The following is a 26,614-nucleotide window of genomic DNA, read 5'->3' as shown; positions in this document are numbered from 1 at the left end:
AAATATGAGTTATGTTAAAGCAAGGCATGATTTAGGTTACAGCCAACATATTATTTAAATTACCAAATTGGCAAAAATTATGTCTAAGACTGAGGAAGAGAGTTCCTTTCAGCTCAGCAGTTCACAAATTTCTGATACATTCTCTGCCTTCTGGCTTTTTTTCTGATTCGGAATTTCCCATGTGAGAAGAATCCCCTTCCTGCCTGTATCTGCCATGTGTAGAATGCAGAACTCTCCTCCTCAAGCTCAATTATTTTTTGCACCACATGCACCACATTTAGGCTACTGTCATTCTCTCTCATTTGGTTTTTGTTTTTGTTTTTTTTTCCTTTGAGCAAAATAAATGCAGCATTTTATGCTTCCATTTCCTCAGTTTTTAGTGGGTGTTTGCCTGTGTGCCTGTGTATTAGCCAGAATGCTTGGATCTCCTTCAGATAGGCTTGCCATTAGGCTGCAGTTTAGCAAGCTGTCTGATCTGCTTGGAAGTAGGAGACAGCCTACTACCTGTACTCCTTGTGCATGGCGACAGGAATGTTAAGTTTTACAAATAAATAAAAAATATCCTGTTCTGTGGTTTTAGCAAGACCTTTTAAAATGCTGGATTAATTCACTCAACCCCGCCAGAGTGAACATAGCTCTCTTGATGCTAAAGTTGTTATTCTAACCACTGTCACATACTTGCTGTCATTGATGAGCGTTGCCCTTAATAGGACTGCCCCACTTCCATCACTGTGCAGTATAGCACTCTGTCCCAGTTGTCATTGCCAATGGTTTTCTTCTCATACTTCCAGGCCCATAACACCTGGCACAGGGCAGTCCTTCACCACTGTCCCCTGGCCCCATTCTAGATTTGTTACTCAGGTTCTTTAATTGCCTGCTGTGGAGAGCACCTCGGTGAGCTGCTCCTCTTGCCATAAGATTGCTGAAGAAATGTTGTTTTTAGCCTATGGTAGTCACTGTTAAAACCTGACTGGCTGATGGTATGCATTCTTACCCTCTCCTGTTACACCTCTTAGTAAAAATTATTCAGCTTGAGCATTCTGGCTGCCTGGTATATTTTAAAGTTAGCACTGCATAGCTCAAGATGACCAACACAGAGCACGCTTCATCACTGGTAGGGAAAATGAGCTTTTACTTTGCTAACAAAAATTTGAAGTCAGATTAAAAGCTGAAACATCCTGTACTTCAGTGATATGTATGAAGCACTAAATATAGCAGCGTGCTGGTGTATTTGCTGATGCATGGTAATGTAGTCTAGCAGAGCAGCAACGGGCTGGCAGGGAAGATGGTGCACTGCAGTAATATGATAAAGTCCTCAGGTGACCTTGGCCCCCGGGTATCCTTGATTGATGTGTTATGAAATTCAGATGGAGGCAGATGTGGTTCCAGGGTTTAACAAATAGCTTGATCCTGCATTATTTGTTTAGGCACAATGCTAATTGACTTCAAGAAGAGATCTCCTTTACTTGAGAAACTAAAACTGACCTATACAGCAGCTGAATGACCACTGCCCACAAAAGGCCTGATTCTAGGAGCTGAGAGGAAACTGCAACTCCGTCTGATCTTTGCTAGATGCTGCATGTCTCACCAGGTCAAACCCAACCAGTGTTTCCCAGTGACTGCATGTTTTTTTGTTTCCTTACAAACTTACCTTGATGTTTATATTTTCCCCATGCTACATTCCCCAGGCAGGAGATACAGGTTGACTGCAGCAAGGAAGACTGAACAGGAAAATGGATATGGCTTACAGAACCATCCTCTGTTCTGGGGTTTTCTTCTTGCTCTTGTGGCAATAGAGAAGGTGGTTGGTCTCTTTGAGCCCTTTACCTGATATGGAAGCCTGCAGTTGCTGGAGGTGGAGCTGAGGTTATATCCATGAGCTTCCCTGTCCTACCCTCAGCACAAGAGAGCAACAGTGGGGTTGGACACTGCATTTCCTCCTAGGCTGAGATAATACTTGTGACTTATGCTACTGTTATTCCAAATACATAAGTTTACCCAAGATGAAATTCTGGTGTTACAAACCAGGGAAAATAAAACCTTATCATCCAAAGCTCCTGTGCATTTACTAGAAAGGTGAATGGGGTCACTTGGATGTGCTTCCAACATGAAAACAAGATGCTTACTTTGGCTTGAAAAATTATCAGGCTCTTCTCCCCACAGTAGTACAGTGAAAATAAATTAGTGAATAGGCCACCACATGTTCAGTGGCCTTGGCCTGTTGAATAGTTACAGTCTGTATGGCTCAATTTAGAAGCAAGTAACTTGGTCCTTCTGCTGCCAGTGCATGAGAGGGTCCTTTCCTTTGGCTTCTGTTCAATTCCTGTGCTTCTGTTCCATTTGGCTCCTAATATTAAGCAGTAAGATTGGCTCTTCCTGCCTTTATGTTCCTTTTGGAATCAGTAATGACAGAACAAACTCCTTGCTTCTTCTGAATAGGAAAATCTTTGCTTTCCAGCTCCTCCTGTTGTACTGAGGCACTGAAGGCAAACTGTGGTCTTCAGCTCTTGCAGTGGAAATGAGTAAAATAATAACCCTTTATACATATCTCAGGATACTACTATTTCTAAAAAATGAATAAAACTGTTTACTGTTTTACTATGTGAGCTTTACATAAAAGTTTGAACTATTAAGAAATACTTTGAATCTTACATTGGAAACTTCACCAACAAAACAAAAAAAGCAATGTATAGACATTTTCTACACATAATGATACTCAGTGCCTTTTTAAATATCTTCTTCCATTTCCCTATTCAATATCTCTTTCTGTAACTTAGATTTTTTGTCAATATTTGTAATAAAGAAAAAAAAATATTTGAAAGACTAGAGCTGGTAAATCTTAAAAATAATATATCTTCTGCCATTGAAAATGTGTAGTGAAATAGACTTAATAAGTGCAAAAAGTGTCAGGATGAAGATATTACTAACAACTTTCCTACTTTAACTCATTTTTCTTTACACCTTGGACTGCTGAAGAGTTGAACACTAAGCTGATAGATGGATTCGGGTTTGTATCTTCTCTTGGGACTTGGAAATTTCTGATGGTATCCTTGCTGGAAATGATCTCATACAGTTGATAAATCACTCCAAAGTTTGGCCTTTTGTTGAGTAGGAGAGTACTGCTCCCAGCAGCTGAGGTCAGTCAGTGGGCTGTAGGCTTTTCAAGTCAAACAGCCATATTCAGCTGCACTGCATCTGAGCAACCAACTCTCTTTAAACTCAGGTTTTCCAAGAGGCATGGAAGAAGGCACTTTTTGGTGTTTAACATTTATTCCAATTGTAACAAAAATATCTGGAAAATTTTAATTGTATAATAATATGTATATATATATATATATCATAGATCTGTTTTCTGTTTCAAGTAGGCCTTTCCCTCAAACCTCTGATAACTGCAGCGTAAGCTGTGTACTTAACTTTACTTGCTGGGGAAGGTATGGCTTCAAAACTGTAAAGGTTAAACATTTCAAAGTATGGAGGGTACGAAGTAAATCGTTACTGTTTTATAGTGCTGACTGAGCATTAGAGCTCTGAGAGATGCCTGGAAGAATCAGCTGTGTAGAAGTGTCCTCCTGACACAGGCCTTGTGCTACAGTGGTCCCAGTGTTCCTCACCAGACAGCATCACTGTTATCCTAGCAGTTATCTTGGTTCAGTTCTTGCTATCTATTAGCATCGAATCCTAAGGAGTGGCTCACAGTGACATCACTTTCCACTTTCACAGAGATAAGAGTTATGAACCCCGTTACTGCTTCTGGTGTTACTGCACCTGGGATCTTCAGGTGTGAGCCTCAGCACGTTGGCACTTAACTAATAACCTCATTGACTCAAGGCAAGCAACGACTGCAGGAGCCTCTTCCTAACTGTGGTGGGACCACTAGAGGAGGATAAAGAATCACGCTGTGGTAACTCAGCTGCCTGGACAAATTCCTAAGAAACCACAGAGTTGCTTTTGCAAGCTTTTCAATTGAAATTCACCCAGTTTTTGTCCTTCCTTTTTTCTGTATTAGATTCCACCCAGGCCAGCAAGTAGCTAAGACAGAAATGCTCATACAGATGCTGTGCTGAATACTTACTGAGCACTCAGCACAAGGAAAACTCCCACCACGGTGTTAAAACACAGCTGAAGTGCAGTGCTAGGAGGAGGCAGGAGCTGCAAACAAGCACAACAGTCATGCCAAAGCCATCACATGCATCATTCCACGGCATGTAATGGCATTTATCACTTGTGAACTTGGCTTGGTATCTTTATGAAGGTAGAGCAATAAGAAAGGCAGGTTCAAGAAAACAGGTGGCAGAAAGGTTGCTTTCAGTGTGGGTACTGTTAAATGGCTCTGATGCTACTCTTCTGGTCTTGGTGCAGGTTTGGTTTTGATATGGGGGCTAGGAAGGTAATAGCCTTAGTTTTTTATTTGGAATTTGTTTCTATTAGGTACATACACACCCTGGAGTATTTCTTTGTTTCCAAGGACTCAACTCTAGAAGGCTAGTATGTATGTCAGGAAAAACTTTTTAAAGGTAAAAGTACAACATTTTCCCTGGTGTAATTCTTGTGAAAACTAATGGTTTTATACCAAGTTGACTTAAGCACCAATTCAGCCCAGGTACAAAATCAAGCAAGATGATTAAATAGTTGAAAAGTTGCCCAGCACACTCTGTGCCAGGAACAGATCTGCCTGATTGCTGAGAAGGTTTTTAGTATCAGCTGCAAATTGATGAATAAGAAGGACTAGCTACAAAGTGCACATTGTTTGGAATTTAGATTGGGTGACTTCTGTGTGGAAATTTGAAAAGAAATGCTGAATTTATTGTTAAGCAATGTCGACTAAAATTCATTTACTCCATGAAATAGAATTAGTAGTATATTTTTAATTACTCGGACAATTACAGTTGTCATTGTATGAGGGCTGCTCCCCTTATTTAATTGTGTTGGCCCAGAGCATCAAGAGGCGGATGCTGGTGGTATGGCAGTAGAGGTTAAACTTTCTCACCAGTGTTCCATTACATTCTGTTGCTATGTGACAGATAGCAGCAGAGGGGCAGTCTGATAGAACGGCATGTGACATGGCATACGGAGCAAAGGCGTGGCATTGAGTTCCTCTGTGTGGAAAAAATGGCACCCACTGACATTCATCGACACTTGCTGAACGTTTACAGAGACCAAACAGTGGATGTGAGCACAGTGAGACAGTGGTGGTGCGTTTCAGCAGTGGTGCCAGCAACAGTGGTCACCTCCCCTGCTGCAGATTTCTACAGGTGCGGAATATTGGCTCTTGTTGAGCGCTGGCAAAACACATAGCCACATTGCTCATGGCAGTGATTCTATTGAAAAATAGTGTTTTGTAGCTGAGAATTTGCTCAATCAAACAGTGTTATTCTGCTCTTTTTATCTGTTGCTCTTTCCATGGCAATAAATATGAGATATTACTTTCAGAGTAACCTACTGCTTAGTGGTAACTTACTACTAAGAAGTCTACAGCTTCTAGGGGCTGTAAGGATTTCTCCTTACTTTAAATTCAGTCCTTCCTGTAACATGTGAGCATATGTGGTATGGAATTATCACTGAGATAACACTTGTTAGAGATAAACAAAGAGACAGAAAAATGGCCATCTGTACGTCTCACTTAAATTATATTGTTTGTTTTGGAAAGGACCTTAAAGCTCCAGCTGCCTGCCATAGGCAGGGATACCAATTCCAAATGATAATCATAAAATTATTTTAAAATTGCCTTAATTGTGTAAACCAGTTCTAGCATAGAACCTTGCAGTGTTTTCCTGTAGCATTTTAAGGATTCTGAATTTGAAGAACCTGATTCTGTGCTGATTGCAGTAACTGGCAACTTGGAGAGGGTAGGATCAGTCTTTTCATGATACATTTGCAGATAAAAAATAAATCGTGTCTGTAAAGATGTAAAAAGATATATGATGCAGCATTTCTGCCTCGTATAATTCCACTAATCTGAGAAAATGGGAAGCTGAGAAACATTATGTTTCATGAAATATGTATTGTTTCTTTTAGCTAAGTCTTAAAACTACACCTTACTTGGACTGCTAAGTTGTTTTGAGGCATGTTGGCAGTCTATCCTTCACAAACATCACAGCTTTACATTACTGATCATTTTCTTCATATAAAAATGTGAAGGTTTAAACATTTACATTGAAGTCAACATTCAAATAATTTGTGCAGAGGTTATTTTCTTGCACTTTGGTTGATGGGCCAAGTGGTACCCTAGTTGTGATCCCCATCCTGCCAGGAGTTCTCTGCTGCTCGTTTTGATTTCCATTGTCTTTTCATAGGTAAAGCAGACGCACAGCACAGTCTGACATCACTAGCAGAGTGCGAATGTTGGCATTTTTTGTTTTGCAAATATATTTTGCGTAAAGTTCGCTGTTTGTCTTCTTTTCTTCTTGTCTGCTGACTAATGCATGCTTGTCTAAATCTTTGATTTACGCTCTCTGGACTCAGCAAAAATGTAAGGTGAATTTCCACAGTTAAACTCAGATTTCTCCTCTCGTGTATTTTCACCTACTTATAAGACAGAATGGATGCAGTACACTCAGTGGCTGGCTGATGAACTGGAGAACTCAAAATACTCAGTAGCATTTTAAAGCAAACTTTTTCAATTGCTGCTTTTGTTGTTGTGCTATTTTTATTGTCTGCCTTGCTAGGGTGTGTATATGGAACACAGATGTAAGTAAAGTACATACTATGATTCCTTAGGTATTGATAGACTTTGTGTCTTATGATCACTTACCATAGAATCATACAATGGCTTTGATTGGAAGGGACCCCAGGGATCATGAATCTCCAACCCCCCTGCCACAGGCAGGGCCACCAACCTCCCCATTTAATACCACACCAGGCTGCCCAGGGCCCCATCCAACCTGGCCTTAAGCACCTCCAGGGATGAGGCATCCATAACCTCTCTGGGCAGCCTGTTCCAGTACCTCACCATTCTGTAAAGAACTTCCCCCTGACATCCAACCTAAATCTTCCCTCCTTCAACTTAAATTTCCCCTTGTCCTGCTGTTATCAACCCTTTCAAAGAGTTGGCTCCCCTCCTGTTTGTAGGCTCCCTTTAGGTACTGGAAGGCCCCACAACCTTCTCTTTTTCAGGCTGAACAAGCCCAGATCTCTCAGCCTGGCTTCTCTAGCCTCCTGATCATCTTTGTGGCTCTCCTCTGGACCCTCTCCAACAGCTCTCTGCCTTTCCAGTACTGTGGGCCCCAGGCCTGGACACAGTACTCCACATGGGGCCTCGCAAGAACAGAATAGAAGGGAACAATCACTTCCCTGTCCCTGCTGGCCACCCCTCTTCTGATGGAGCCCAGGATACCATTTGCTTTCTGAGCTGCAAGAGCACACTGTTGGTTCATGTTCAGTTTTTCATCCACCAGCACCCCCAGGTCCTTCTCTGCAGGGCTACTTTCGAGGACTGCTCCTTCCAGTCTGTACATATGCCTGGGATTCTTCTGGCCCAAGTGCAAAACCTTGCACCTCGCTGTGTTGAACCTCATTAGATTCACCCAGGCCCACCTTTGGAGTCTGTAATGATTTTGAGCATGGGGAGGAAATACTGTTTCTCTTCAAGTGCTGGTGTGCAATGGCTACACATTATTCCTAGCAAATCAATTTGGATGAGCAGGAGTATTCCTTTTGGACAGTCTTGTTCCCCTGGGTTTGATGCCCCTTTCACTGAGTCCTGCAGCAAACCATCACTGACAACGTCAGCAGAGACCAAGACGATGAAGCACTGGAGCTCTGTTGTGCAGTGATGTCCTTTGGAAAACTGTCCTTTGGAATACAGTCACCTCTGTCTGCAGCCTTAGTGTTTCAGGACTGTCCTTTAAATGATACAGAAAAGCAGCCCCTGTTTTTTTGGCAGAAAGCTCTCCCCTCCATACACTTGAGACTCTTTTCTTCTCTTTGCCTCCTCTCTTGTCCCTAAAAATGAAGAAAAACTTTGCCAAAAAAACACGTTTGTTTGGGCCATGGACGGGCAGAGTCAATTGATACTCAGCTGTAGTTTGGATTGCCAGGCTGGTAGGGGCAGAGGGAGCAGATAATATTAAGATTTCCTCTGAATTCCTGCTCTGTTTTCCTCCTAAGGTTACAGGCAGCGAGTGTGACTGTTCTCAGTCAGCATTTCCCACAGTCCGTAAGACTTATCTGACAGCTAAGTTCATGTCAGCTGTCCAAAACTAACTGGGAGATATCTTCCTTTTGCCACTCCTGTGCTGTTAGTGCTTATCAGTGACACTCTCCAACTTAAATGGCTGGTTAATTTACAGACATACTGAGACAACTTCACTTCTACTGCAGCCCCACTGAGCTCAGAGAATTGCACTGGGAAGGAGTTTGGCCGAGGTGTCTGAAAAGCGTAAGCGGTAAGAACATGATATGAGCAGACTCAAGAGCTGTGCCACAGTCAAAGCAAAAAGGAAGCCCAGAGCTTTGGCAAGGCTCCCATTTCAGATTTCTGAGGTGTGATTCAACAAGGTGTTCATGTTTTACAGCTGGTGCTACAAGAAAAAAGATGTTATTTTACAGCAAAACAGTTCCAGTGTTTCCACATCAAAACGTGCCTGTGTTAGAAAAGAACAAAAGGAGAAATAACTCACAGGATTGCAGAACACAAATTCTACTGAGAATCGTGATGACTTTCAAATCCGTTAGAGACTTCCAAAAATACAGAATGAAACCGAGATTTTCATACTCAAGCTAAGATTTTTAAATGAGCTACATTGGCTAAGTACTGAAATCCCACTGAAAGTGGCCCCCTGAGCACTTTTTCTATCAGTGGGAGGAGAGAGGCACTCTCAGAGTGTAAAATTTTTCCAGCTGGAGCAAGCCTTCCTCCACAGATCTCTTCCAGCAGCTCTTCCAGCCAGACGTTCTTGGGTGGGATGTTATAGGACAGCCTTTTCCCTCCATCTCCTCACCTCCCTTAGTTCTCTTTTAACAATGGGTTCCTAATATTAAGGCGTATGAATCTTGTATCTATTACTTTTGACATTTTCTTAGATTTTCTGACTAACGGATTGCTAGAAAGAATGAAGTGTAAAAATGAGCATTTTAAAACAGTTTAACTCTGTTAATTCAGTTGACCTGAACTAGCAGCACAAACACACAGCACTGTAATCGGAGTACTTTGTAACAAACTGCAGACTTCTCTACACCATGCATATTTCCTGTCCACCATATTTGTGTCATATAATCCTCTGGGCTCTTTTATCTGAGCTCATTTTCTTTATATCCTTCTTTGCAAAGTCCGGTTTTAGTTTCTCCTGTCTTACCGTTTCCATTGACTATTCTGTTTCCTCTTAAATGCACTGTTGCTTCTCAATCTGCTTACTCTCCTGCTCATCATGCCTTACAGTATAGTAGTCTTCTCTCTGCCTCTTGGCTCCATCCCAAACCTCTGTGTCCTCCAGAGCTCCCAGGTCCTCAGTGAAATGGGCGATGGGCTCTGCAAGCTCTAAAGCCATGCATAACACTCATCTCCCTAACCTTGCTATCAAAACATTTTCTTGTTTTTCCTCTTGCTGGTGAATTATCCTATAATGATCTATCATTACATCAGATATGAATGTGGGTGACTTTAAATCATGGCTTTTTCATGCCTGGGTAGGGTATTTCCAGACTAAATTCCCAAACATAAGCATATTCTGGAGTCCTCTTTATACTATCAGAAGTTGATATAAAAGTGATACACTCATCAGCTCAGTTGTGATAAATACAATACCCATATTTAAAGAGGAAAGGAAGACATTGTAGGCAACAAAAACAAGTACAGCATCCCATATTAATGATCACATACATTTCTGGGGAAAAATAAAAAATAAAAAAATAACCAAAACACAGCAAAGGAAGCTGTAATACATCCAGTCAGAATACAGATGTAGGATCCACTGTGACTCTGTAAAAGAAAAGAGAAACAGCTTTTTCATAGAAAACGGGAAGAGATAAAACTTATCTGGGCTTTCCAAGCTAGTATTCCAGAGATCTTCAAAACAGATAGGAAACAACCTGAGAAATGAAAGCATGTGAAAGAAATACTTGTCCGTGAACAAAAGCTTTATGAGAGGTCATAAACAGCCACACTAAACCTGTTCATCTTTAGAAAGAAGAGAGGCTAATAATAGGTCGCCTATAAGGCTTTTACTAGGAAAAGTATTATTTAAAGCTTCTGTATCTTGACAGATGAGTGAACAGACAGCAAAACTCAAGATTTCCTTGGGTACTGAGAATCAAATTCAGATCACCAAAGCAAGGTGATTTGACAGCTTCAAAGCAAATGGGATTTCAGTTTACCTAAGTGTGAGGTAATGCTGGGAATGATTGAAGCATTCACTGATATCACATTATTGATGAAGTGTTACCAGTTCAGAAAAACGCCTGAACCAGTTCAGAAAAGCAACATCATGGACAGCTTAATTAAAACAGCCTAGTGAAAGCAGCTGTTCAATTTGCAGCACTCGTCACAAAAGCAAATAAAATGCCAATTTATGTGAACTGTACAGAACAGCGTTGATTGTACTGTAATCACAGAACTGGGGAACTGTATCATAGTCATTCCAGCATTGTCAACACTGCAAAAGAGAAGGCCGTAAAGAATGATATGCATAGAAAATGTAATCATTTTACTTATAATAAATCATGTTGCAGTAATAAATTTCTACTCATGTTTAAGCTAGGGGGATATCCATTGAACAGAACAAGTAGTACCCCAAGTTGCTGGAACCTCTTTTCCCAATGATAAGGACCATCGAATCAGCCAGAATCTGAGGGAGGTTATACTCACATATTCTTGAGGAGCACAATGGAAATGAATGGGAAAAGGAAAGTGGACACACTGGACACATTTTTCAGTGAAGCACATGGGAATTTTGAAAATTACCACAGCAAGTCAAGAATTTCACATTAATGTGAAGTTGTTACTTATGCTTAGTCTAAATTCTGTGGGATTATTATTATTATTATTTTACAAATTATGCTGCCTCCCTACTCTGTTCTCATGAAACTCTACCTGGAGTACTCAATCCAGTTCTGAGGCCCCCAACACAAAAAAGACATGAAGCTGTTGGAGTGGGTCCAGAGGAGGGCCACAAAGATGATCAGAGGGCTGGAGCACCTCCTCCACCAGGACAGGCAGAGAGCTGGGGCTCTTTGGCCTGGAGAAGAGAAGGTTCCAGGGAGACATTATAATGGCTTTTCAGTACCTGAAGGGGACCTACAGGAAAGCAGGGGAGGGACTTTTTATAAGGGCATGTAGTGGCAGGACAAGGGGAAATGGCTTTAAACTGGAGGAGGGTAGATTTAGACTAGATATTAGGAAGAAATTCTTTACTGTGAGTGTGGTGAGACACTGGAACAGGTTGCCCAGTGAGGTTGTGGATGCCCCCTTTCTGGAAGCATTTGAAGCCAGGCTGGATGGGGCTTTGAACAACCTGGTCTAGAGGGAGGTGTCCCTGCCTATAGCAGGGGGGTTGGAACTAGATGGTCTTAAAGGCCTCTTCCTACATAAGCCATTCTATGATTCTATCATTCTGTGATTCTAGGGTAGGTCAGTCTTTGTAGGAAGGGAGCCTGCCCCTTGTCAGAGATGTTAGAGAAAACCTTGAGTTTCATCAGCTGTGCACTGAAAGGTAATTCCTACCAGTACAAAGTAGAGTAAGGTGCTACTGTGACTTTCTAGTTTCGTATACTACCCACTTTGCATTTACCCTGCTCAGCTATAAGAGATGAGCTGTAGGGCAGAGAGGAGGAGGGAGGAGAATAATCCAAATCTGTGTAAGTCGTAAAGGAGAATAATGTTTTCCGGGTGCAATTGTATTCTTTATGACTTGATTGACAGCAATGAGCTCCTTTATATCCCTCCAAAACCATCTAGCAACATTTCAGAATAGAAATTGGGAATAGCCAGTGACTCTGTTGGTCCAGTCCCATTGTGGTACAGTGTGGCAGGTGATGGGAACACTTCCTCTAGCTCTGCCTTTGGCACACTGGGCAGTAACAGAGCAGACCCTGCTGTTGCCTTTCTCGGGAATTAAGCTGCTTTACAATGAACAACTTTCCATCCCAAGAGAGAAAATAAGAGTATCTTAATATTTTCTAGCTTTCTCCCATGGTGTTTAATGTTTCTATTTATGTAATGGTAATTTCATATCATGTTAAGATGCTCTTAAAAGTGAACAGGTAAATAGCATAGATGTGGGGGCTCTATCTGAAAGATCACAATAATTTTTGCTTTAAGTGGTGGGGACTATTTCATTTTCACAGTGGCATTCTTTCATAGAGACTGTGATTACACAGCAGCACATCAGAGCTGTCTTAAATTCTGCTGTATGTAGTATTGTCAGTATAAAGATATAATATAGCTTTGTTTCCAAGATACTGTGTATTGATTGAAATTAAGCCATTTTGTGAACCCGCTCAACTACATGCAAAAGGTAAGAATAGTGTAAGCAAAATAAAGGTAACGAAGCTACAGATTTGCTGTCACAAATCAGTTTTAAACTTCTAGTTCACAGCTATTTATGTTTTACCTACCCAACTACATGAAGCCATTACTGAGCCAGTATCAGTCATCCTTTGATAACTTTATTCCCCCTGCTGTCTTGAGCAGTGTCGAGGGCAGTACAATGGGTCTGTTCGTGTTTCAGCTAAGAAAAGGAGAGCCCTCAGCAACTCACAGCAAACCGCTCTCAGCTCGGCTCTAAAATCTGAAACTACAGTTGTTACTGCTGATTTGTTAATCTAACACAGACGTCGACATTTCCTGGTTACTGTAAACAATGAAATGCTTTTGGAGTTAATGGAATACAGGTGCTGCCTGATATTACCAAAATGTTCTCACAGAAACAGAGACATTTTTGGACAGAAAGAGCTGTAGATCCACCTAGGCCAGCCCCTTCTTCACAGCGTGAACATCCTGCTTCTCAGTGGGAATACCCAGATTTGTTAAATGTCATGAAACAAGCATTCTTCCTCAGCTTAAGTTCCTTAACACCAGCAGGAACTAGGGTACCACTGAGCTGCTGGAACACAGAACACTGTAAAGCCAGAGCTGGGTGATGGAGGTGGCTTAGGTGGGCTCTGGTCTGCCAGGGAAACCTTCCCTGTGGGGCTTTGGGAAAGGATGCTCAATGGCAACCAGATTTTCCTCATGTAAGACCCAGACAATGCTGTGACCAGCTGACCAGTCCCTGTTTACTGGGGTGGTAAAAATAAATCTAAAATCAGCCTTAATATAATGACTGAAGACCTCATATAATTATTTAGATTAATAGGAGTTAACTTGGACCTCAGCCAAATTCTGACTTTGGTCATTAGAATTTGCCTCTCTGAAATCCTATCCCCTATTGCAACTGGAGATGACATTCTTTATTTCCTGTAAAAAACTGTTAGTGGCATTGCTTTGCCATCACACAGCTGCTATGCAAAATTCCAGAAATGGCTGCATTTCAATTCCGTTCAATATTTTCAAAAATCTGCAAAAGAAGTTAAATAGTAGATGCACAACAAGCAGCAAAGGAAGCTCTGTAAAAATGCACAGCTTACAACATATTATTATTGGCAATATCTGCCCATCAGTCAGTAGCTTAAAATCTGGGAAAGTGTGTGTGCACATGAGCTGTTGCATAGCTGAAGTTCTTACTTATAAGTAAGTTGGTCTTGGCAACAATTCCACTGCTTTGTTGTTAGAACCTGTTGTCAAAGCTGATCAAGTTTGACTGTGTAATCCAGGAGAGTTATACAAAAAAAAAAAAAAAACAAGCTCTCAGGTCTCTGAACCAATATCCAGATATGCTATGTGCTAAATTGCTACTGACTGCTGCAAGGCTTTCTTACACAAATGTTCCAATTATTTCAACTGTGATGATAATAGCAGCTGGAAACTTGAAATAAAATTTTTAAAAAGTCCTGGTTTATACAAGGTCCCAATACAATATTAAGGAAACGAGCACTTTGAGACCAAAGAAAGATGTAATTTAGAATAGTATATTTTTGTCAAGCAACTAAGAAGTAGGGAAAAAGAAAACAGATCCCAGAAGCTAGAATGAGAAGAATGGGGGCAATATTCTGTGCTGAGACATTTCTTGTTTCAACATATCTGTGCACTTTTTCAGAGGCATTAATCATCTCAAAATGTCAAGCTCTTAAAAAATACTGTATTTAAGCACATAAAATGTATTCCACATTCCCAGTTGCATAATCTTTGAAGAACTGTTTCTACAGCGACCAGCTTTGCCCAGCCTATGCTTTTGTATCTGCAATATACTGTATTTTAAAGATGTCCACAGAGCATCTCAAGAAAGGAAGCAAAAGTTTATTGGCACTTGGTTCATTTTGGCCATTCTTCTCTCCTGAGAGATAGGCAAGGACTTTTGTGGCTGCTGGTCAGAGAGAATTTCAGTTTAAGTTTTTTCTCCTGCTAGAAGTGGGCACTGGAGGTGCTCTTTTTACTTAGACAACAGCCATTTGTGCCACAGTACCTCCCTGTCCCTTTTTGCATCACTCACAGAACTCTTGCCTCTCACACAGGGCCTTACCCTGCAGTTCAGCATTAGAATCACCCATAGGGATCGTGTAGTTCAACTCCTAACTCCTTTCTCATATGACATGGTAGACTGACTTAAGCAGGCAAAATAAGAAAGGTAGAGAGATTATTTGGAAAGAACGTACAGGAGCTAACTACAGCTTGAGAAGGGGAGAGAAGTCCAAGTTAAGATTGGCTGGCATGTGAAAATCCTACTCCACTGCAAAAATAGCTTAATAGCAGTTCTTTTCTACTGAAAACAATGGAAGGAAGGAAGGAAGGAAGGAAGGAAGGAAGGAAGGAAGGAAGGAAGGAAGGAAGGAAGGAAGGAAGGAAGGAAGGAAGGAAGGAAGGAAGGAAGGAAGGAAGGAAGGAAGGAAGGAAGGAAGGAAGGAAGGAAGGAAGGAAGGAAGGAAGGAAGGAAGGAAGGAAGGAAGGAAGGAAGGAAGGAAGGAAGGAAGGAAGGAAGGAAGGAAGGAAGGAAGGAAAAGGGAGGGAGGGAGGGAGGGAGGGAAGGGAGGGAGGGAGGGCAAAGAAAATGTTCTCTAACTTTTATTCTGTAATAAATTAATCATGTGTCAGAAGGAGCTTGATGGGTGAAAATCGCGGTTGCTGTAGAAAGCCTTCTATCCCTTGTGTGTGTCATCTCATCTCTTTCTCATTTACTCTGCCTTGATAGACACAGTCTGGTCTACTGCAGTGCATCCCAAAGGCAAATACCCTGGCAGTGCCCCGCTGCAGTGTTCATTGCAGTTCACCTGCCTTTACGTTGCATCCAGTGGAGGCCACTTGGCTGAAGGCTGTAGGCCTTCCCCTATCTATCATTTGCTCAATATTAAAAGCTTGATTCCCACAGTCTGTCTGCACAGGATGCCAGCTTTCATTGTCTACTCATTACATCTTCATTACATTGGCATGCTTTCTCTAAAACTGCCCCTCATGTTTAGCAGTTGGTCCTCTGAATATATTAAGATATCGCATTGACCTCCCTTGAGACCGTCTTGTAAATTGCTTTGTGTCAGTGCCTCCAAACTTAACTCTACTGTGTGAACACCAGAAGTTATTACACTGGCCAGCATTGTTTTATTGTCCTCTTGCACGCTACCCTTCCTACCCCAATTAACTCCTCTCTCCACTGGTCTCTTGATTTATATTTAGTTCGCAGTCTCCTGAGGGCAAAGATTGTATTTTTGCTCCATCCAATTTCTGCTTCTAGGTGCTTTGATAATGCAGTTTATTATTAATAATAAATTACCATATGTCATACGAGCAGAAGAAAAGCTTGATTTACCCCCACACCCACCCCCTCCATGCCAGTTTGAGCAAGGGAGGTGGGGCACAGTCAAACAGCAGATACTTTGTTACTAGGGTCTATATCTGAGCCTGGAGCCTCTGCACATTGAATTCTGCAAGAAGTCTGTATTCTTTGAGCATTAATCACTGCGAACAAAAGTGAAAGAATCTGGCCCTGACTAATGAAAGCCAGCAGTGCTCTGCTGCTGGCAAAATGCGGGGTGATCCTTTCCCAGGGCCTCAGAAAGCTGAAGTGGAGAGGGATGAACAGACAGGTGCCAGTCTCTCCATAAGGAGAGAAGCTGCTTTGCAACTGATCCCCACTGAAGCTGTCTTAAAATGATGATAGAAACATAGAAATAACAAGCAAGGAGAGTGTGCCAGGGAACAAGCTGTGACATTTTGTCCTCATTCACACTGATTCTTATTTTCCTCTCTCCAAAATGTTTGTTTGTTTACTTAAATGTAAAAGAGAACACCTACTCCTATGCCCTTGGTACTATTCACAGAATTTCAACCACAGAACTACCATGTAATTCCCTGCAGTCTGCTACTGGCAGAACAAGTACTGGAAAACCTCAAATCTTTTCTGCCCTTCTCGTGGTAACCCAGACTTGCAACATCGGTCTCAGGACATTTGGCCTGTGACAGAAAACAAATTCCAGAGCTGTAGGACCCCCAAAGAGATAAAGATCATTGCCAAAGTTATAAATATCACTCGATATGTTTATATCTGGACTGTCTGAGTGACTGTTTGAGGCTGTAAAAGCACACAACACCACTTGGAGTATGATAAATTTCAAGAAGCTTCATTAACTTACAAGCAGTTCCTGAGGACTTGGGTGTATTATAAAGCTTGGTATTACAGCAGTGAACATGAGATTGCATGAGCGATCCCATAATACTAACTGATTTCCTCTTTTGTTTTGTTATTTCTTTTTGAGAGACACAAGTTGAGGAGCTTGTGTCCACTGAACAGCCTTAAACTAACAGAAAATCCTGACTGCCCATAACTGAGGTCTAGAGGTCAAAAAGAAAAGAAGTTACATTTCTCCTGTAGTCCTTCAGTGGTCAACAAATGACAAACCAATATGTTGGCATCCTTCTCTTCCCTTCGGCCCAATTCTGTTCTTACCAAATACACGGCAGTTTTTATAGTGACTTTATTAAGACTGGATCAGGCTGCATTACAGAATCTGCAACAAATTAAAAACGCACTGCTAATGAGAAGCCAGATTATATGTAATATCAATTAACTTGACATTTAATTACCACAGTGATTGAGAGGAAATACAAGTTGCTAAATACGTAATAAGAACATCAGACTTTGGTACCACATTGGCATCAGAGCACAGGTCTAATCAGGTTAGATTTGTTCCCAACATTGTATGTGGGTGCAAGACCTCCAGAGACAAACACTGCCAATATTCTATTGTCGATTAGAAAAGACAGACTTCATAGTTAACTTATTTTAGGGCAGCTGGAAATGTTCTCCTTTTCATCATACATCATGTTTTTATGATAATTAATCTCAACAGAACCATCTTGGCATGACAGAATGAAGCAGGAAAACTGCTCTTTCTGTGGAAAATCCATCTTGTTCAGGATATCAAAATCCTGCAGACAAGAGCACTGGTCAGTTGGTTACTTATGCCCTTACCCAAGAGATGTGTGAGGAGCTCCAGAAGGCCACCTCTCAGTCACGCTCTAACATCCCAAGAAGTGGAACGTCTTTGACCTGAGAATGATGCCCAGTGCATACCTTCCTTCCAGCAGGCTGTGTAGCACTGCTCGTATTGCAACTGCTGCTTACAGGTGCGATGCATCAGAAGTACCTGGGTTGGTAACTTGACTTTTGAACAACTGACTATGATTAAAAGCATAGAATGGGAATGGCCCAGTTGCTGCATGAGGCATTTCCTCATTACTCAGTAGCAATGTTTTCTTTGGGGAGAAAAGTACAGTATCTGATTGTACTGCCAGATTTAATTTTCCACAATAACGGCAGGTACCTGAAACTATAAAGATTTTTGTCACTGCCAACCACAGAATCAATAGAGGATTGTTAGTTCTGTTCTGCTGCTGATTATGAAATACAACTGTATCATTTGGGTTTATCTCAGTAACCTGCAGCGAGATAACGTGGCATTAGCAGGTCTTAGTAACTTAGTGCTAATTGGCCGTTGTCAGTAAACTGAGATGTCTTGGAACATTTTTGATAAAGTAACATCTTCCAAGTGGTACAAAAAGGAAGAGGATATCTATTACAGTGTTCTGGCCATCACAGGCACCAGCAAGAGAAATGAAGACCATCTCCCAGACAGACTGGACATGGTGAGAGGGCACCTGCAAGCATGGCCACCAGAGCACTGCTGGGTCACACTGCTGAGTGACACAGACCAGGACTTGTGGGCAGTGATGCAATGATGTGGTACAAAACCTTTAAAACTCAAGATGTGGCTTCATATATAAGCTGTGTCACAGTTGATCTTTATGCAGCTGCTGAGCAGGGTATCAGAAATGAACTACTAGGATGAGAGTTAGCGGCCTTAAGTTGCACCAGAGGAGGTTCAGGTTGGATATTAGGAAACATTTCTTCAGTGCAAGAGTGTCCTGTGCACTGGCACAGGATGCTTAGGGAAGTGCTGGAAGTGTTCATGAAATGTGGAGATGTGACACAGAAGGACATGGTTAGTGGGCATGGTGGGGATGGGTTAGCAACTGGACTAGGTAATTTTAAGGGTCTTTTCCAATCTGAATGATTCTATGATTCTATTAGGCATCGCTGCCTGGTTCCTAGCAGCTGGGTCCCATGACAGAGAACAAGTGCTGCGAGTTACTGGTGTTTCTGTGTTTGTGGGGAATTAAATAAAGTGAGGCAGAGGTCAGAAGCCGATTTATGAAGCAGAGGAGCTGGTTGTAAGAGCTGTAATCCTCTCTCCTATTAACATCAGCAGGTGTGGGGGTATTTACATGGTTATGCTGTCACCCATCCAGATATTGGGTGCATATGGCCCTGTGGGACTTTGTCCACTCAGATGGAGGGAGGATGTTGAGCTGGAACTGCTGAAGGACAAATAACATATGCCTTCACAAGTTCTGTAAATTACATCATGTCCACCATATCAAATAAAATATAGCAGCTTAAGATGAGCTCTAAGCATTTTAAGAACAATGACAACATCACCAAGTAGGCAAAAGACATCAGTGTAATTGAGTGGTAATGTGGAACACGGTTGTGTGTTCACCTTTAGTTTGCGTGGGTAATGCTGACATGGCAGAGACAATTTTAATTTAAACAAGATGAGGACATCTGTTATGTTTGACGTGATTGCTTCACCAGGGTATTCCGCTGCTTCAGTGCATGGCACTCACATCAGCCTCTTCATTGCACATCATGGACACTCCACAAAAATAGTAAGTAATAAATAATAGTTTGCAACCAAATGAAATTAAGCCCATATTGTCCTTCCTTGCTATCACTATGCTGCCAGTAATGCTGGGAACCATCCGCTCTGTGGGCGGCCAGGATAAGAAAAGGGCAGTCATTACTACAATATTTCCCAGATCCCAAAGGAAGGAGAGGCCCCAGCTGGGCTTCCCAAATGGGGTGAGGGCACGATGTTGTTCTCTGAGTTGTCTAGGGATGGAGGAATTGGGATTCCTTTCTGTCTGCCAATGTGTGCAAGAGGTGACTGCCAGAGTTCAGCTGTGAACACTTTCAGAAACTTGTTAGAGGAGATAATGTAAAGGGGGAATGGGAGGAATGAAGCAGAGGGAGGCAGGCGGAAGATGAGTGGGTGGCACAGAGAGAAAGTGGTAAAGAAATAGGAGGTACATAATTGAGAGGAGAGCGAGCTGAACTCTGGTGGACAGTTAATAAGCAGAGACCTTGGAAAAACAGTCTTCTTCCGGCAAAAGTGGTGGTGGGGTGAAGTGGCCATCAGTACTTCCCGAGGAAAAGATAACCCCCTGCAGCCAACTGTGCTGTTACTTCACAGCCACTGGCTGCCCTCAGTTATCCTAGGGGGACGGGGCAGTGGGTGCTGTGGGTCCGAGTGTGTCAAGCTGCCCCAGGTTGAGTACCTGGGGTTGTGCATGCCAGCCTGGGCCTCGGTGCCAGCTGCAAGGCAGCAGGACTGTGAGACGAGACAGAGCTCAGATGAAGGCTTCCAAAACACAAGCTGGGTCACAAGAGATGCACAGGGCACCAAGGCGTCGAGGTGCCTGAGCCCGAGGGGAGCGGGATAAGCGGGCACCCGGCCAACGGCGGCCACCCCGCACTGCCGGCCCCTCACGGAGGGGGCGACCTCCGGGCCGCCTCCCGCCCCCAGCACGCCGCCCCGCAGCGGGGCCGGACCCCGGCGAGCCTTCGTCCCACGGGGAAGGAGGAGGAGGAAGAGGGAGGGAGGCGAGCCGCCGGGCGCCGGGGTCGGGGCGCTGGGGGAGGCCGGCGGCCGAGCGGCGGCCCCGGGGCGGGGGCGGGCGGCGCTCAGGTGCAGGGGCCGCCCGCCCGGAGCGGCGCTGACGCGGCTGCGGCGGGGCTGCCCCGCGGCCCCGTGCGGCCGGCGGCGCGGAGCGGGGCTGCCCGGGGCGGCATGCGGAGCCTCCGAGAATGAGCGGCCAGCGCTTCCCGGCTAAGGCGCAGCTCCGGCGGTCGCTGAGCGAGCAGCTGCGGGACTCCACCGCCAAAGCCTGGGACTTGCTGTGGAGGAATGTCAGAGAGCGGCGGCTCGCAGGTCAGTCCGCCGGGGCACTGGGGAGCACCTGCCTCGGGGCGCCGGAGCGCGGGGACTCGGGCGGCGGGGCGGGGCGGGAGCCGCGGTATCGGCAGCACCTGTCCGGGTCCCGGCGGTTGCGGTCCTGCCCCGGGCTCGCTGCGGGCGAGCAGCACGTAGCCCCGAGGGCTGGCTGTTTCTCCGGGGATCGGGCTCACCTGCCGCCGCCGTCGGTTTTATGAGGCCGTGGCAGGAGCGGGTGCGTTCCTCTGGGGGTTTGCACGTGGAGAGGACCGTAAGTCCCAGAGCAAAATGGACAGCTTCGTTTCAGGCGCTGCCGTGGTTTCTAGAGCTCCTCGCTGCTCGCGGGGCTCCCGTCCCCGGGTGAGAGCAGCGGGACGGCGCCGTGCCGTGCTGCGGGACGTCGGGTCACGCCTGCGGCACCGCTCCGTAGCCGCACATGCACTGGAGAGTGCAAACATAGGGCTGGTTTGAGTTTGTGAAATGCTTCGTCAAGTCAAAGATTGAGGGCGTCCGCAGAGTGCGAGGCAGAGTTATTGCACTGGAAAGCTGTACATCAAGATTTATGAGTAGCATTGTGAATAATGAAGGCTAATTGGTAAAGATGGATTTCTCTGCCACATCCCACACAGTGTTTGGAGCGCAATGACCTTGCCTAGGGCACCCTGACGTGCTGGTGGTGTATATACGGGGGTAAAGTGTGTGATACAGGCATCTACATTGTCTCTGCAGCACGTTGGTTCATAGGCACAAACAAATTAATGGATTTAAGTGGAATAGTAAGTTTTGCAAAGAAAATCTGAAAGTGGATACTTTTGATAACGAACTAGTAAACCATCCAGTTCTATAGTGTTATGGTTACCCAAAGTATGAATGCCTTTGAGTGCAATCTGCATGCTCCTGTGCTGGAAGCTAATGCCAGCAGACACTCAGCAATGACACTGTCTGTTGTTTTTTTTCTTTTTTGGTCAAAGCCAACTATTGCTTGATTGAGCAAAGGACCTGGGCAGGCTGCCATGAAGCCGTAGCCAACTTCTTAAATTGACTGCGTATTAAAATTGATGGAGTCAGTCTTTATGGTAAGGGTGGATAAAACACTAATGTCCTGGGTTTATGCATTGCCATAATTTAAGCGCTGTTCATAATACACTGGTGAGACGTGAATACACGTGCCCTTTAATTAAATGAATTATCTGACAGCATAACAAAATGTGTTCAAATAACATCTGTTGATTTCAAGGATGTTCTGCTGTTGAGATGCTTTTATGTCTGCAGGATTTTTGTCCTTGTTTCTATATTTGTTTGTTCCTCCAGCCCCTGTAGTTGTAGCGCATATTGCTATGCCTCTTCCAACTTTTGTTAATGGGAAGGTGGCAATTTAGGCTGGTCTGAATGTGCCGTTATTTGCTGGTTGCCAGAGCAGCTTCTTTTCCACTGCTGTTGAGCCAGCCATACTCAAGTGGGCAGTGTACAAGTTCCCTCTTTCTCCCGGAGTACACATCTATAGTTCAGCCCTGACAGAGACAAAATTGGTAGCTAGTACTCAAGATTAGGGACCAAAACAAAAAGCAGTTATAATCATCAGTCTTCTGTCATAGGCCAACCATCAAGACAAAGAAAGGCAGTAAAGTCATCGTTTTGGTAACAGTTTTGTCGGCACTCATGTAATTACTCTTTTGATCTACTTCACTTTTTTTTATCTATTTGTTGAAGTTTCAGATGCCAACAAAGCAAAGCGAAGAAGGCAAGCACAAGATAGCTACTCCTTTTCTCACAAAAATCATATCCTCGTGCAGGTTGGAAGAGACCCAGAAGGCCTGCAGTGCCCCATATGGGCTTAGCAGTGGGAGCAGGGCAGGCTGTTCAAGCCTTTCTCCAGAGCTCTTAGGGAAGATGCTCTGCAGCTGCATTCTGTGCTGAAGCAGAGGGCAGCACACAGCTGGGCAATGAAACAAGAAGCCCAGCCTTGGCTGCAGCAAGAAGACAGCTGAGCCTTGGTACACAGAGAGATACACAGCATGGCTGGGCTGCTGTGGGAAGAAAGCTGTGTATGAAAAAGCTGTGCTATGTGCTTCTCTTCTCCCTCCATCCCATTGCCCTGCAGCAGAGGTGAGGAGCAAGTGGTCCTTGGGACTGCCCCATGCTGTCTCCTATTGGGGCTGTAGCTGTGCTGCCCAGCAACTCCTGGCCGCTCTTTCTGATTCACTGACCTGGATTTGGTTTTTGAACAATGCGTGTACTCACTGCAGTGATACAAATGCCAGCTTTAGCTTTTTTCTGCTTTTTCTTTTTGCAGAGGTAATTCACACAGTGGCTATGTCCTGCTATGCTTATGCTTTGAGTTAGGATTCACAAGCTTGTTCCTTGTTTTTCCATCAGTTCAAGATGGGGAAAATAAATTAAGCTGTTAAAAGGTATCTAATACACTAATTTTAGTGTTTACTACTTTTTAAAGAATACGCAGTGAAATGAATTTTTATGTTTTTTGCCACTAGCAGAACAGAGTTGCTTAGGCCATCATGAAGCACACACCCTTTGCCCATTGATAAGGAAATGAGCAAGGATTTAACTCCCCTGTTGGAGTGGGGCCTGAAAAGTCAAATTAAATACTGGTGGTTTAATGTTAGGGTAATTCTGGACCACTGTGCCATTATGGAAAGCCATTGCTTTAGGAATTTAAGGTATGTATTAATAGAATATTTAAAAGTAATGAGAGATCTACTCAAATCATGATCACTCACTAGAGCAAAATACAACCAGTCATACTTATTTCATTGATTGCATGTGGCTGAAAAGTGCCACCTTTTACCTAGTATTCTGTTAACATACACTGAAAAGTTCAGAACAAATATAATAAGTTTTGAAGTTGAGGACTGCACAGTCAGAAAGCCCCAGACATAAGGCTGCCTTGTTGCCAGTCTCCTTGGGGTATCTTTTGATCATCGTAGAAGCATAGAATGGCCTGGGTTGAAAAGGACCACAATGATCATCTACTTTCAACCTCTCTGCTATGTGCAGGGTCACCAACCACCACACCAGGCTACCCATAGCCATGATGCCATGGTTGCATCCTCGTTTTTGAACAGAGCTTTTCCACCTCATCAAAGGTACAGAATCCCCACTGCCAAGGGGAATCTACCCCAGAGCCTGATGCAAAGTATAGATTTCCTTACTGAATCTTGCATACTTCAGATCATTCATATTTTGACTGTATTTCTAGAAGGTGCCAGGTGATGTTCTCATTTTACAGAAAGGAGACAGAGGCACAGTGAGGTTAAACTCCGCAGTGTCAAGATCTCTGAGTGTTAGAACTTGATTTTTTTTCCTTATACACTACTTTACTACTCAAATTATGACCCTCAGTAACTCCTACTGTGCAGCACTTGCGTAGCTTCTAGGAGACAATTGTGCTACACCAGGGAATGAGTAAGTTGCAGTTCCTTCCCATCTGGACAAATATTTCAGGCGGCTCACTGCCAGACACAGACTCTCAGGAGCACCATTTGCTTGGTGTGGTCTTAGAAACTCCATTTTTTCCCTCTTGTTGTCTCCCACCCTTTCCTGCTTGCCTTCCAGCGTCAACAAGAAGAGCAGCGGTCCTGCAGCAGTTGGCTTAACTGGTGGCAAGACACTGATAAATGGCCTGATCATTGTCCATCAGACATGAATGTGATGATGCAGCAGAGACGTTGTCATGGCGAGTTGAGGGTTGAGTTGGGATTAAATGAGTGACTTTTACTCTGAGACTTTCTGGTGTTGGAAGACTTGATTTAGTTACTGCGACATTCTTTTAATAATAGGAAGTTTTTAATATTAGGAAGTCTCTCATTTCCTAGGTCTGGCTTTCTGCCTTCTCTGTGACTGCAGTGTATATACGCCCTCAGCCTTTTTGCCAGGTCTTTTCTCATTTGGGTTTCTTGTCCCAGCACACTTGCTATGTTCTGTCTTCTCGAAGAGATGAATGATGCCCCATTTGATCTCCTCCAGCTCCTCTCCTTCCTGAGAGCTGGCGGTAACGCAGGACCAAATATTCCTTTCAGCTCTCTGAAGACACTGCCTGGTGTGATTTTGGGCAAAGATCTCAGCTGGTCTTCCGCAGTTTTGAACGTGGCCATTCCCTGTGCAAATGGAAATCAGGACAAGTTTTCTACAAGTCTTGAGTGGTTTGTTCAGATTGTTATTTCAAAGTTTTATAAATTGTCCAGGTTTGGAGAGAGCTTTCATAGAATCGTACTAGAATGACTTCTGGGTCTTTGCTGTTATGGATGAAGCACTGGTTTCTTAGTAAAGTAGCATGAAAATGTACAGAGAGTCAACATAGGATGGCCTGAATTTATCTTGGAAGTAGGTGACTTAGGCCCACAAAGATAATAAGGAGCCTGGAGCATCTCCCATATGAGGAAAGGCCAAGAGACCTGGGGCTGTTCAGCTTGGAGAAGAGAAGATTCAGAGGCGATCTCATCATTGTTTGTAAATATCTAAAGTGCAGGAGTGAAGTGGATGGGACCAGATTCTTTTAAGTGGTGTGCAGTGATAGAACAAGGGGCAGTGGCAAAAACTGAAACACAGGAGGTTTGATACAGACATGAGGAAGAAATTCTTTACTGACAGAGTTGACAGAGCACTGGAACAGGCTGCCCAGAGAGGTGGTGGAGTCTCCTTCTCTGGAGATTACTAAAGACCCGTCTGGATGCTTTCCTGCTCAGCAAACTTAGGGCACCTGCTTTGGACTTGATCTCCAGAAGTCCCTTCCAACCCCTACAATTATGTGATTCTGTGTGATTCTGTGACTTGCACCACCAACAACTGTAACAGGAACATGAAGTAGGCCTATGGCTTAGCAAATTTTAGCCTAAGCAAGCCAAAATTAAGATCTTTACATTGAAGGGTTTAAAAAAACTACACTTTGGGCATCCGTAATTATTCAAAAAGAACTTACTCGCTGATTTGCAGCTACAGCAATCTGTAGAAAGGTGACTGAAATGCATTCATGTCAGGGGTGAAAACAAACATTTGAAGTAGGATAGATAATGGAAATAGTTTGTCCAGCTGAAAATGCAGGAAGGCACTGTGAAACAGAAGGTAAATTCCACATCCAGAATGTGGCACCAGCATCAAGACAGTGCCCTTTTAGCTCCATGAAGTAACTTACAATTGGTTTGGGGGTCACTGGGTTTTTATTGGGCACAGACAATCAGCCCCAAGTTGTGCTTTTACGTCTGGCATCATGGTGCTCCTTGTCACCAGTTGGTCCCGGGATCTAAGAAAGGGAAGAGTGGCTCTGGAATTAAGGTGGCCACATCCAATGCTAAATAAATTTCAGCACAGATTTCTGTCACGCCAGTGCGGAGCCAAGAGCAGCCGTGCTTCTGAAGCCTAATTAGAGGAGTGTCAAATCGATCAGAGTCTCATAATTTTTAGCTTTCAATTAATATTAAATGTTTTTAGCAACTCCAGGCAGCACACTTGTGCAAGTTTGCCCCTGGGAAGCAGATCTAATATAGCAGATCTATTATTATTATAGCAGCACTATTTCTGGTGTGGTTCACACCGAGGTCAGTGCAAGGAAAGCCCGGAGGGAACACACGTACCAAGCTGCCAGGCCTCAGAGACCCTTGAACTCTGCCATGGGGCCAGCCTGAAGTCTACTGCATCTTAACAGTGTTGTATTATTGCTGTTTCTTCTTGATGTAGACCTTTGTGTACAGTGCAAATGCAGCAGGTTAATCTAATTAAAGCAGTTCAATTAGATTAGTATTTTTTTAATGTAAAATAATTTTGCCAGGAGAGTTTTCACTGGGGAGTGAGGGAGGAGTGCATGTGAAAAATCGGGCTTTTGTTGGGACCAGTCTGTGTGTGCCATTTTAAAATTCTGCAGGTTTTTTTTGGAAGGCAGAGCAGGAGTAGGGAAGTCACCGGCACTGGTGAGGCCTCACCTCGAGTACTGTGTTCAGTTTTGGGCATGTCAGTACAGAAAGGACGTGGAGGTGCTGGAGGAGGTCCAAAGAAGGGCAACAAGGCTTGTGAAGGGCTTGGAAAATAT

The 26,614-nt window shown here is 43.6% G+C and overlaps 1 protein-coding gene across 4 annotated transcripts in view; it reads left to right on the top strand.

Moving 5' to 3' along the window:
* Window positions 1-26,614, top strand: part of STARD13 (StAR related lipid transfer domain containing 13) — a gene marked incomplete at both ends in the record, with an annotated part of 251,320 nt that overhangs the window by 87,726 nt on the left and 136,980 nt on the right. The window contains one exon of one of the 4 annotated variants that reach the window (XM_079549506.1): window positions 20,448-20,571. The exons of the other annotated variants lie outside the window; for them this stretch is intronic. Within the exon in view, the coding sequence (XP_079405632.1) occupies window positions 20,448-20,571 (124 nt within the window). Of the gene's footprint in view, window positions 1-20,447; window positions 20,572-26,614 lie in introns of those variants that run through there. 4 annotated transcript variants of the gene reach the window in all.

The sequence above is a fragment of the Tetrao urogallus genome, assembly GCF_951394365.1.
Source record: "Tetrao urogallus genome assembly, chromosome: 1".
NCBI lineage: Eukaryota > Metazoa > Chordata > Aves > Galliformes > Phasianidae > Tetrao > Tetrao urogallus.
This window is presented reverse-complemented; position numbering and strand designations above follow the sequence as displayed.